Genomic DNA, 14078 nt, shown 5'->3' with positions numbered 1-14078 from the left:
AAACTTTAACATCTAATCGCCACTCTTACCTATCGATTTCGGAAATCAGCCGTGCCCCCCCAACATTTTGGACTAGTCGGCGCCCCTGATTACAAGTTTTTTTTACAGAATGCAAAAATATCTTTTGGTTTATAGACATTTTTAAGCAGAACAAGTTTCTTAGTAAATACGTAAAAATTTTAAATCATTAATCATTTGGAATCAATTTGCTTTGATGGTCACAAACATTGATATTTTTATGAATAATAATATGCTTAGCTGATTTCGAGCTCATCTGTCATGTTTTTTCCTAATCTGAAATTTAAGGGGAGATTAACTTTGCCACATAGGGTTATTTTTTTCACTGTTTGATTTTTTATAATTTTTGTATTTAAGATATCGTAAAACCCTTTCAATCAATTGTTGTACAAATCATGGAGAATGTTTGGTGAAAATATGAACATTTTTGGGGGTCATCCATAGAAACTGGGTGGTCGATAAACGACGTACTTTTGGCATTTTGATATTAACTCGTATCCAATCCGTTCAAATATAGGCAATATGGGTATCAAACTTCATGATTTTGAATGGCCCATTCAGACAAGATAATTTGAGGTCAATTTTTGGACCATGGCCACTTCGGAACCGTTTCTGGGTACCCCCGGGGAACCTATGAAGTGGCCAATATCATATCAAAGCAAAACCCATCAATATGGGTATAAAAATTCTTCATTTTGTCAATACATCTCAAAAATGGTCTTCCAAAATATTTTTCTGGCCACTGGACACTCCGGAACCGGTTCCGGATTTCCCCCCGGGTAAATCTTCGAAGTGGCCAATATCATATCAGAGCAAAGCCCATCAATATGGGTATCAAAATTCTTCATTTTGTCAATACATCTCAAAAATGGTCTTCCAAAATATTTTTCTGGCCACTGGCCACTCCGGAACCGGTTCCGGATTTCCCCCCGGGGAAATCTTCGAAGTGGCCAATATCATATCAGAGCAAAGCCCATCAATATGGGTATCAAAATTCTTCATTTTGTCAATACATCTCAAAAATGGTCTTCCAAAATATTTTTCTGGCCACTGGACACTCCGGAACCGATTCCGGATTTCCCCCCGGGTAAATCTTCGAAGTGGCCAATATCATATCAGAGCAAAGCCCATCAATATGGGTATCAAAATTCTTCATTTTGTCAATACATCTCAAAAATGGTCTTCCAAAATATTTTTCTGGCCACTGGCCACTCCGGAACCGGTTCCGGTTTTCCCCCCGGAAAAAACTTCGAAGTGGCCAATATCATATCAGAGCAAAGCCCATCAATATGGGTATAAAAATTCTTCATTTTGTCAATACATCTCAAAAATGGTCTTCCAAAATATTTTTCTGGCCACTGGCCACTCCGGAACCGGTTCCGGATTTCCCCCCGGGTAAATCTTCGAAGTGGCCAATATCATATCAGAGCAAAGCCCATCAATATGGGTATCAAAATTCTTCATTTTGTCAATACATCTCAAAAATGGTCTTCCAAAATATTTTTCTGGCCACTGCCCACTCCGGAACCGGTTCCGGATTTCCCCCCGGGGAAATCTTCGAAGTGGCCAATATCATATCAAAGCAAAACCCATCAATATGGGTATAAAAATTCTTCATTTTGTCAATACATCTCAAAAATGGTCTTCCAAAATATTTTTCTGGCCACTGGACACTCCGGAACCGGTTCCGGATTTCCCCCCGGGTAAATCTTCGAAGTGGCCAATATCATATCAGAGCAAAGCCCATCAATATGGGTATCAAAATTCCTCATTTTGTCAATACATCTCAAAAATGGTCTTCCAAAATATTTTTCTGGCCACTGGACACTCCGGAACCGGTTCCGGTTTTCCCCCCGGAAAAATACTTCGAAGTGGCCAATATCATATCAGAACAAAGCCCATCAATATGGGTATAAAAATTCTTCATTTTGTCAATACATCTCAAAAATGGTCTTCCAAAATATTTTTGTGGCCGCTGGCCACTCCGGAACCGGTTCCGGATTTCCCCCCGGGGAAATCTTCGAAGTGGCCAATATTATATCAGAGCAAAGCCCATCAATATGGGTATCAAAATTCTTCATTTTGTCAATACATCTTAAAAATGGTCTTCCAAAATATTTTTGTGGCCACTGGACACTCCGGAACCGGTTCCGGATTTCCCCCCGGGTAAATCTTCGAAGTGGCCAATATCATATCAGAACAAAGCCCATCAATATGGGTATCAAAATTCTTCATTTTGTCAATACATCTCAAAAATGGTCTTCCAAAATATGTTTGTGGCCACTGGACACTCCAGAACCGGTTCCGAAATTTCCCCCCGGGTAAATCTTCGGAGTGGCCAATATCATATCAGAACAAAGCCCATCAATATGGGTATCAAAATTCTTCATTTTGTCAATACATCTCAAAAATGGTCTTCCAAAATATTTTTCTGGCCACTGGACACTCCAGAACCGGTTCCGAAATTTCCCCCCGGGTAAATCTTCGGAGTGGCCAATATCATATCAGAACAAAGCCCATCAATATGGGTATCAAAATTCTTCATTTTGTCAATACATCTCAAAAATGGTCTTCCAAAATATTTTTGTGGCCACTGGACACTCCGGAACCGGTTCCGGATTTCCCCCCGGGTAAATCTTCGGAGTGGCCAATATCATATCAGAACAAAGCCCATCAATATGGGTATCAAAATTCTTCATTTTGTCAATACATCTCAAAAATGGTCTTCCAAAATATTTTTCTGGCCGTTGGCCACTCCGGAACCGGTTCCGGATTTCCCCCCGGGTAAATCTTCGGAGTGGCCAATATCATATCAGAACAAAGCCCATCAATATGGGTATCAAAATTCTTCATTTTGTCAATAAATCTCAAAAATGGTCTTCCAAAATATGTTTGTGGCCACTGGACACTCCGGAACCGGTTCCGGATTTCCCCCCGGGTAAATCTTCGGAGTGGCCAATATCATATCAGAACAAAGCCCATCAATATGGCTATCAAAATTCTTCATTTTGTCAAAACATTTCAAATATGGTCTTCCAAAATGTTTTTCTGGTCATTGGTCACTCGGGAACAGGTTCCGGATTCCCCCCCAGGGAAATCTTCGAAGTGGCCAATATCATATCAGAGCAAAGCCCATCAATATGGGTATCAAAATTCTTCATTTTGTCAATACATCTCAAAAATGGTCTTCCAAAATATTTTTCTGGCCACTGGCCAATCCGGAACCGGTTCCGGAATTCCCCCCGGGGAAATCTTCGAATTGGCCAATATCATATCAGAGCAAAGCCTATCAATAAAGGTATCAAAATTCTTCATTTTTCAGAACATTTCAAAAATGGTCTTCCAAAATATGTTTCTGGTCACTGGTCAGTCGTGTCCAGGTTCCGGATTCCCCCCCAGGGAAATCTTCGAATTGGCCAATATCACATCAGAGCAAAGCCCATCAATATTGGCCACTTCGAAGATTTCCCCGGGGGGAAATCCGGAACCGGTTCCGGAGTGGCCAGTGGCCACAAACATATTTTGGAAGACCATTTTTGAGATGTATTGACAAAATGAAGAATTTTGATACCCATATTGATGGGCTTTGCTCTGATATGATATTGGCCACTTCGAAGATTTACCCGGGGGGAAATCCGGAACCGGTTCCGGAGTGTCCAGTGGCCAGAAAAATATTTTGGAAGACCATTTTTGAGATGTATTGACAAAATGAAGAATTTTGATACCCATATTGATGGGCTTTGCTCTGATATGATATTGGCCACTTCGAAGATTTACCCGGGGGGAAATCCGGAACCGGTTCCGGAGTGTCCAGTGGCCAGAAAAATATTTTGGAAGACCATTTTTGAGATGTATTGACAAAATGAAGAATTTTTATACCCATATTGATGGGCTTTGCTCTGATATGATATTGACCACTTCGAAGTTTTTTCCGGGGGGAAAACCGGAACCGGTTCCGGAGTGTCCAGTGGCCAGAAAAATATTTTGGAAGACCATTTTTGAGATGTATTGACAAAATGAGGAATTTTGATACCCATATTGATGGGCTTTGCTCTGATATGATATTGGCCACTTCGAAGATTTACCCGGGGGGAAATCCGGAACCGGTTCCGGAGTGTCCAGTGGCCAGAAAAATATTTTGGAAGACCATTTTTGAGATGTATTGACAAAATGAAGAATTTTTATACCCATATTGATGGGTTTTGCTTTGATATGATATTGGCCACTTCGAAGATTTCCCCGGGGGGAAATCCGGAACCGGTTCCGGAGTGGCCAGTGGCCAGAAAAATATTTTGGAAGACCATTTTTGAGATGTATTGACAAAATGAAGAATTTTTATACCCATATTGATGGGCTTTGCTCTGATATGATATTGGCCACTTCGAAGTTTTTTCCGGGGGGAAAACCGGAACCGGTTCCGGAGTGGCCAGTGGCCAGAAAAATATTTTGGAAGACCATTTTTGAGATGTATTGACAAAATGAAGAATTTTGATACCCATATTGATGGGCTTTGCTCTGATATGATATTGGCCACTTCGAAGATTTACCCGGGGGGAAATCCGGAACCGGTTCCGGAGTGTCCAGTGGCCAGAAAAATATTTTGGAAGACCATTTTTGAGATGTATTGACAAAATGAAGAATTTTGATACCCATATTGATGGGCTTTGCTCTGATATGATATTGGCCACTTCGAAGATTTCCCCGGGGGGAAATCCGGAACCGGTTCCGGAGTGGCCAGTGGCCAGAAAAATATTTTGGAAGACCATTTTTGAGATGTATTGACAAAATGAAGAATTTTGATACCCATATTGATGGGCTTTGCTCTGATATGATATTGGCCACTTCGAAGATTTACCCGGGGGGAAATCCGGAACCGGTTCCGGAGTGTCCAGTGGCCAGAAAAATATTTTGGAAGACCATTTTTGAGATGTATTGACAAAATGAAGAATTTTTATACCCATATTGATGGGTTTTGCTTTGATATGATATTGGCCACTTCATAGGTTCCCCGGGGGTACCCAGAAACGGTTCCGAAGTGGCCATGGTCCAAAAATTGACCTCAAATTATCTTGTCTGAATGGGCCATTCAAAATCATGAAGTTTGATACCCATATTGCCTATATTTGAACGGATTGGATACGAGTTAATATCAAAATACCAAAAGTACGTCGTTTATCGACCACCCAGTTTCTATGGATGACCCCCAAAAATGTTCATATTTTCACCAAACATTCTCCATGATGTGTACAACAATTGATTGAAAGGGTTTTACGATATCTTAAATACAAAAATTATAAAAAATCAAACAGTGAAAAAAATAACCCTATGTGGCAAAGTTAATCTCCCCTTAAACGCAATGAATACAAAGAAAATAATTGGGTAATTCTCCGCCAACTCACACAGCAGTTGCCCCGACCCCTCTTCGATTTGCGTGAAACTTTGTCCTAAGGGGTAACTTTTGTCCCTGATCACGAATCCGAGGTCCGTTTTTTGATATCTCGGGACGGAGGGGCGGTACGACCCCTTCCATTTTTGAACATGCGAAAAAAGAGGTGTTTTTCAATAATTTCCAGCGGGTGATGAGATAGAAATTTGGTGTCAAAGGGACTTTTATGTAAAATTAGACGCCCGATTTGATGGCGTACTCAGAATTCCGAAAAAACGTATTTTTCATCAAAAAAACACTAAAAAAGTTTTAAAAATTCTCCCATTTTCCGTTACTCGACTGTAAAAAATTTTGGAACATGTCATTTTATGGAAAATTTAATGTACTTTGCGAATCTAAATTGACCCAGAAGGGTCATTTTTTCATTTAGAACAAAATTTTTCATTTTAAAATTTCGTGTTTTTTCTAACTTTGCAGGGTTATTTTTTAGAGTGTAACAATGTTCTACAATGTTCGTAGAACATTGTTACACTCTAAAAAATAACCTTGCAAAGTTAGAAAAAACATGAAATTTTAAAATGAAAAATTTTGTTCTAAATGAAAAAATGACCCTTCTGGGTCAATGTAGATTCGAAAAGTACATTAAATTTCCCATAACATGACATGTTCCAAAATTTTTTACAGTCGAGTAACGGAAAATGGGAGAATTTTTAAAACTTTTTTAGTGTTTTTTTCGATGAAAAATACGTTTTTTCGAAATTCTGAGTACGCCATCAAATCGGAAGTCTAATTTTACATAAAAGTCCCTTTGACACCAAATTTCTATCTCATCACCGTTTCAGGCTGGAAATTATTGAAAAACACCTCTTTTTTCGCATGTTCAAAAATGGAAGGGGTCGTACCGCCCCTCCGTCACGAGATATCAAAAAACGGACCTCGGATTCGTGATCATGGACAAAAGTTACCCCTTAGGACAAAGTTTCACGCAAATCGAAGAGGGGTCGGGGCAACTTTTCCCGATTTCGTGTGAGTTGGTAGAGAATTACCCAATTATCATTAGTCAATAGCGGTATACAATTAGTTGCAAAACTCAATATATTCAGCAATGGTCGTATTTTTCCAAGAAACACTCATTTAATAAAGGCAAGTTTCGTTCTCAATTTTTTTTATTTTTTTTTTTTTTGATAAAAAAGGGTTTTTTTATTTGTCTATAAAAATGTGAAAATCAACATCAATTTCAAGAAAAATGTGAAAATCTCAAGAAAATACAGAGAATTACTTCGTTGCTCACCAAAATTGCAAAACAAAAAAACATTCATGAAAAAACACTCAACAAAAAACATCTTGCGAATCGAACCCGGATCAACTGCTTGGAAGGCAACCAGGCCTGCAAAAAGTTTCCAACCCAGCGTACACATGAAGCAAACCAAAATGTCAGTCCACTGCTAGCATGTGACTGCAAGCCTACTGTGTCTATTCAACCACTGCCGCCTAACTTGTGCCGGTCGGCTGCTGGAGAATGATAGACGTGAAAAAATGAGCTACACTCACTCAATTCGTGTCATATGACTGACTCGTAAAATTCTCTTTAAACACTATTTTGACTATTTTCAAACAGTTGAATGGTTGTAGACTGTGCAAAACACTTAAAACATCCATAACTTATATTCAAAATTACATTTCCACGCATAAATACGAACTTTTTGTGTAAAAGCTAGTTTCTTTATGTGTGTGCGTGCAACGTCGAATGAGCGTTGGTCGACTAATGCCTCGCATTGCAGCTGCTCAATGAACTAGGGCACTCACGACTGCGCCGGGTTTGTTTATGTCACGGTTTTGCGCTTCAGTGAATGGATCTCAAAAATTCGTGTCAGCGTCGCCGATTTTCGAGTCAGGACCCCTGACATTTTCAGCACTGAAGGCAACTATGCTGACCATTACACCACCGACGCCATATGTTGGCAAAGAGCTAAATTGAAAATGGCATGTCGCCTGTTGTGTGCTATCTTGTGACAGCGAAAACTTCGTGCTTTTCAAGAAAATAGATTGTTTAGCGTTTGATCGCAAATATTGTCAAAACCATGAATGTTGAAGACAAACCTCAGAAATTCCATCTGAAAAGAGCCTGAACCGAAAAAAAAGTTCTACGATCGGGCTCAAATTTTTTCAGGGGTTTCCCTGGCCAAAATAATTAGACCCGTATTTTTTTGTTTGGCCATTAGGGTGACCTACATTGTGTCGAAAAATGGCAATTTTCGTAATTTTTCGCAAAAACCACTTTTTACAAAAAATCACATCTCCACTTCATTTCCTCCGATTTTAGCAGTCTTAGACGCAAAAGAAAGGTGATTAATTTGGCTATTTGAGAAAAATAGTAAGAAGTTTCAAAAATCTAGCTTAAGATTTGAAAAAGTCGTATGAAAACATAAAATGGCGTTTTGACCTTGTCTGGACCAAAGAGCCTATGTCTGAAAATATTTTTATCGGAGTCCTCGGAAAATTTCACATGAAATATCAAAAAATTGGTGATGTCGAACTGTACGTTTCCGAGATATGATTTTTTGAAAATAAAAACTGAGTTCTTCGACGTGCCACGCGCAAAAACAGGAAAATGACGAAATCGGCAAAAAATCATATCTCGAAAATGTATAGTTCGACATCGCCAATTTTTTTAATATTTTATGTGAAATTTTCCGAGGAATCCGATAACAATATTTTCAGACATAGGCTCATTGGTCCAGACACGGTCAAAATGCCATTTTATGTTTCCATACGACTTGTTTAAATGTTAATCTACTTACATTTTTTCTCAAATAGCCAAACTAATCCCCTTTAATTTGCACCCAAGCACGATGAAGGTCACCCTAATGGTCGAAAAAAAAATATGGGTCTGATTTTTTTGGCCAAGAAACCCCGAGAAAAATTGTGAGTCCGATCGGAGAACTTTTTTTCGGTTTAGGCTCTTTTCAAATGGAATTGCTGACCTAAGGAAGCAATCAGTTCTCATTTGGGCATACCAGTTAAAAGATACAGTCAATAATGTGAAAAAATTGCGATTGCGGTAATCGGGGGGAAACGGAAGCGAACTTCCCAAAATCGGGTTGGTTAAGTATAGCAAAACGGAATCATTAACTTATTTTCGTTCAAAATGATCGTTTTATTTCAATCAAACACTTAAGATTTGAAGCACTATATCAGAACAGAACAGAAGAAATTTTTGAAATTGTGATAAATAAAAGAAAAAGTGTCACCAACGAACTGTTTGTAATGGTTTACTGGTTTATTCAATAATACTACGAAACAATCTTGAATTCTTTTTTCCTACAAACTAAAGAAGATTGTATTGCACAACACATTCTCTCAGCTATGCGAGTTTATTTGCTTATTAATCTCAGTCTCGCTCCGAGTATTTTTTCCCTGATCTTTGGTACATTTGGTTAATCTCTGTTGAGGTTAGAGCGGTGTATTGTTTTCAATAAATTAGCACAATAAATAGTTTGCAATAAATTACTACTGTCTAAATCCTTTTTTTGCTGCCAGCAGCAGTTCCTCCTTCTACGGTCTCACCTCCCTAAAGATTGCCGGAAATCCCGGCGGGAAGGTCATCATGAGAACCGGCGTTTGCTGGCCAAATCCTCCCGCTCCACCTCCAATGGGGACGTTAGCAGGTCTCTGAACCGGGAACTGCTGACCTCCCGGAAATTGTCCCCCGCCAAACATCGGATTTTGCTGCGGGTGGAACATCGGAAAGGACTGAACCGGGTACTGTCCAATCGGCCGCTGGGGAAACTGCTGTGGGAACTGACCGGGGAATGGGATCCCAGGGAACCGGTTAACGCCGGGGAAGGGTTGCTGCGGGAAGGTGGGGAACATGGCCGGGAACGACGACATCGGATCTTGCTGAACCGGGCGGCGTCGGTTAGGGGCAAACACCTCCACGTCCGGATGCAACGGAATCGACTTGTCAGCTAGCATTTCGTTGATTGCGATGTCGCCGGTTAGATCGATGACTGCCGGTTCGGAAGTTCCGTCCACTTCCTGGTTTTGGTTTTGGTTACGGATTGGGTATCGGGTTCCGACTACGATTCGCTTTCGGTCGTCCTGATGCTGCTTCCACTCATCCGGGGAGATTATGTCATCGGAGTCTTCGACGGAGTCCTCGTTGAGTTCACTGTTGAGGGCGTTCCGTTCGAGGGATTCGCTCAGTTCCGGTGAGGAGAGGGCTAGCTTCGCTAGCAGGATTTCTCCTTCGAGAGATTCGATGCCGGAAGAGGCGCTGAGCTGGTGGAAAATATTGTTGGTTGAAATAAACACTTGCAAATATAATATGAAATATTATTAAAAAATATATTAAACAATAATACAAGATCACCTAAACTTTTGAATAATTCTCTTGTATTCATAAAATAGTTTAGGTAGTAATCAGGCTTTTGTTAAATTTTTTGGGCCTTTTCATAAATTGGTCTTTAATTTAAAATTGTCAATATATTTTTTTCTCATAAAAACCATAAATACCAGCCCAAACTCTATTATCGTAAGCTTAAATTTGTCGAAGTTCGATATATCATATTTACTTTTTCTTAATTCTAAGGAACTTCGGGTTATCGCATCATGGACAAAGAAATAAGTTTTTTCGTACTTAGTTTCTCATTTTGAACATCAAATTCGAGATTATATTCGAAAACCTGTAACTTGAAAAGGAATTTTCTGATCGCTTTGGTATCTTCGGTAAAGTGTTAGGTTATGGTAAGGACTCTTCAGCAGAAATATGTACACGGAAAACAATTTTTTTATCGATTTTTTTTATTCGACTTTGGAATTGAATTCTTAGCATACATAACTTGTTTTAAATATGTTGCAAAATCTGGCTTCTATATTTTTTTTAGTATGATTTCAAGAAAAAAATAAAAAAATATTGTCAAACAAAATTTCAACACTTAATTTATAAAGCAAAGTCAAATTTGCAATTGTAAACGACTTTCAAAATTTTTAATGTAATTTTTAACGAAAAATGTACACTTCATATTCATTTGAAAGATACAAAATGAAGATATAAAAATAAAAACAACATTTTCAAGTTGTTGGCATTTTTAGCATATCATTTTAACCTTTTCAAAAAATGTAAATATTGTTGCATCTTATGAAAGTCTCATGAAGAAAAAGCACTCAATATTGCAGCAATATTTTTTAAAGAGCTGAGCAAATTTCCTACAATATGGTCACTGCTGGTTGCTGAGATACAGCCTATCAAAGTTAAAATTTTGTGAAACTAGAATTTTTCAAAGCCCTAATTTTTCAACAAGCGATCCCTCGGAAACTATTTTTTCGATTTTTAATGTTAAAATTTTATTCTTTTGTGAATTTTTTTTCTCTTATAAATACAAAATAATATATTACCAGTAGTAACGTTTTTTAAGGACCAAAGCAAATAATTTGTCTTTTTTCCACGTTGGACTTTGTTTTTAAATTTCAAATTAATTTTAATCGAAGATAGCTGAAATTATCACAAAATATTCATTTATTAACATTGACAAAATTTAAACTTCTGGAGGCTATATCTCAAAAACCAGCATTCCGATAAAAAATCATAAAGATAAAAATGTTTGAATTTTTTCTACCTTTACAGAGTTATTTAGCAGGGGTTGCGTCCTTTATTTTTAAAAAAATTGTTTGACTATAATTTCGAATCTTCCAGATATCAAAAAAAATCTATGTTTTCGGATTTTGCACCATCCTAAACTCAAGCGCAAAATTTTTTTTTTGTTTTTTTTTGAATTTAATTTTAAGGTCATGAAAAATTACATTAAAGCATTAAGATTTTTTCGGGTTTTTTCAAAAGTCCTAATTATGACCTACCGTTTTGCCGAGAGTAACAATTCAATCAGAAAATCCCTTATCATTTTTTGATGCCTTGTATGGAAAATCTTAGGTTGCAAAAATTGCTTCTTTTGACATGGGAAATGCATGGAAAAATATGTAACCAAATAAAAAATAAAATATTATTTATATTTTTTTTGGGAAATTCTGGAAAATTGCTTCCAGTTGCAATTTTTCCGTGAACTTCGGATAATTGAGCTGGACTGAAAAAGTTTATAAACCTTTAATTTTAGAATTATTTAATATTTGAAACGAATTTTAATTTTAAAAATAAACAATCCTGGGCAATTGTGATGTACATTTTGATAGCAAGTTGAATTTTACAAAAATTAGTTTTTTTTGTGTAATATTTGTCAATTTGCCGAAGATATCATACAAAGCTTACCAAAGATTGAAATTTTCAAATATTTCAATATATTGTACGATCAGTTCATAAATGGACTCGGTCGTTGAAAAAGACCGTCGGCTCAACGACCGACGAAATAGGCGGCGGGTCAGATGGGGGCATTAGAATGTCAAAACCTCTCCCCCCTCACTTAGTCTCACCATCCAGCTGCTGCTTTGTGGACAAACAAACGGAGCACGCGGTCGCATGATGGCGGCATCGAGCCAGAATTAGGGGTGATCATGTAGTTATGACAGTTTTTTCAAGAAAAATAATACTTTTCCGACTGAATTAAAAATTTGCGAGCATGTTCAAACAAATATTCCTGATGTCGGAGAAGTATAAAAAAAAATAAAAATTTAAATCCATATTTTTTCTAATAATTTAAATTTTTCACACCACTTGGAAACCCCTAGGTCTTTTCCGGACCGTTTCCAATGACCGTGAGAAGATGCCAGAAAATCCAGCTACCAGCTGAATCCACAATATTTTTTTTAGTAATTAAACAAATCTTTTATGGACAAATTCATTGGCCACATTGGGAAGACCCGTGAGCAATTCTCTGAGATTTCGGTCATTCGATTTTTTTTGTATTTTTTAATCCGGCTGAAACTTTTTTGGTGCCTTCGGTATGCCCAAAGAAGCCATTTTGCATCATTAGTTTGTCCATAAAATTTTCCATACAAATTTGGCAGCTGTCCATACAAAAATGATATGTGAAAATTCAAAAATCTGTATCTTTTGAAGGAATTTTTTGATCGATTTGGTGTCTTCGGCAAAGTTGTAGGTATGGATATGGACTACACTGAAAAAAAATGATACACGGTAAAAAAAAAATTGGTGATTTTTAATTTAACTTTTTGTCACTAAAACTTGATTTGCAAAAAAACACTATTTTTATTTTTTTTCATTTTTTGATATGTTTTAGAGGACATAAAATGCCAACTTTTCAGAAATTTCCAGAATGGGCAAAAAATCTTTGACCGAGTTATGATTTTTTGAATCAATACAGATTTTTTCAAAAAATCGAAATATTGGTCGCAAAAATTTTTCAACTTTATTTTTCGATGTAAAATCGAATTTGCAATCAAAAAGTACTTTAGTGAATTTTTGATAAAGTGCACCGTTTTCAAGTTATAACCAATTTTAGGTAACTTTTTTGAAAATAGTCACAGTTTTTCATTTTTTTAAAATAGTGCCCATGTTTGCCCACCTTTGAAAAAAATATTTTTGGAAAGCTGAGAAAATTTTCAATATTTTGCTTTATTGAACTTTGTTGATACGACCCATAGTTGCTGAGATATTGCCATGCAAAGGTTTAAAAACAGGAAAATTGATGTTTTCTAAGTCTCACCCAAACAGCCCACCATTTTCTAACGTCGATATCTCAGCAACTATAGGTCCGATTCACAATGTTAAAACATGAAACATTCGTGAAATTTTCCGATCTTTTCGAAAAAAATATTTTCAAAAATTTAAAATCAAGACTAACATTTCAAATGGGCGTAATATTGAATGTTTGGCCCGTTTTAAATGTTAGTCTTGATTTTAAATTTTTGAAAATATTTTTTTCGAAGAGATCGGAAAATTTCACGAATGTTTCATGTTTTAACATTGTGAATCGGACCTATAGTTGCTGAGATATCGACGTTAGAAAATGGTGGGTTGTTTGAGTGAGACTTAGAAAACATCAATTTTCCTGTTTTTTAACCTTTGCATGGCAATATCTCAGCAACTATGGGTCGAATCAACAAAGTTCAATAAAGCAAAATATAGAAAATTTTCTCAGCTTTCCAAAAATATTTTTTTCAAAGGTGGGCAAACATGGGCACTATTTTAAAAAAATGAAAAACTGCGACTATTTTCAAAAAAGTTACCTAAAATTGGTTATAACTTGAAAACGGTGCACTTAATCAAAAATTTACTAAAGTACTTTTTGATTGCAAATTCGATTTTACATCGAAAAATGAAGTTGAAAAATTTTTGCGACCAATATTTCGATTTTTTGAAAAAATCTGTATTGATTCATAAAATCATAACTCGGTCAAAGATTTTTTGCCCATTCTGGAAATTTCTGAAAAGTTGGCATTTTATGTCCTCTAAAACATATCAAAAAATAAAAAAAATTAAAAATAGTGTTTTTTTGCAAATCAAGTTTTAGTGACAAAAAGTTAAATTAAAAATCACCAAATTTTTTTTTACCGTGTATCATTTTTTTTCAGTGTAGTCCATATCCATACCTACAACTTTGCCGAAGACACCAAATCGATCAAAAAATTCCTTCAAAAGATACAGATTTTTGAATTTTCACATATCATTTTTGTATGGACAGCTGCCAAATTTGTATGGAAAATTATATGGACAAACTAATGATGCAAAATGGCTTCTTTGGGCATACCGAAGGCACCAAAA

The 14078-nt window shown here is 36.8% G+C and overlaps 1 protein-coding gene across 2 annotated transcripts in view; it reads right to left on the bottom strand.

Annotated features, from left to right (window-relative positions):
* Nucleotides 1-14078, bottom strand: part of LOC120412660 (uncharacterized) — a 54722-nt gene that overhangs the window by 16813 nt on the left and 23831 nt on the right. Inside the window, exon 5 of one of the 2 annotated variants that reach the window (XM_039573222.2) lies at nt 8664-9685. The exons of the other annotated variant lie outside the window; for it this stretch is intronic. Within the exon in view, the coding sequence (XP_039429156.1) occupies nt 8960-9685 (726 nt within the window). The 3' untranslated portion in view covers nt 8664-8959. Of the gene's footprint in view, nt 1-8663; nt 9686-14078 lie in introns of those variants that run through there. 2 annotated transcript variants of the gene reach the window in all.

Source organism: Culex pipiens, chromosome 2 (assembly GCF_016801865.2).
Source record: "Culex pipiens pallens isolate TS chromosome 2, TS_CPP_V2, whole genome shotgun sequence".
NCBI classification, from domain to species: Eukaryota; Metazoa; Arthropoda; class Insecta; order Diptera; family Culicidae; genus Culex; species Culex pipiens.
Note: the sequence above shows the minus strand (reverse complement) of the source record. Positions and strands in the feature narration are given on the sequence as shown.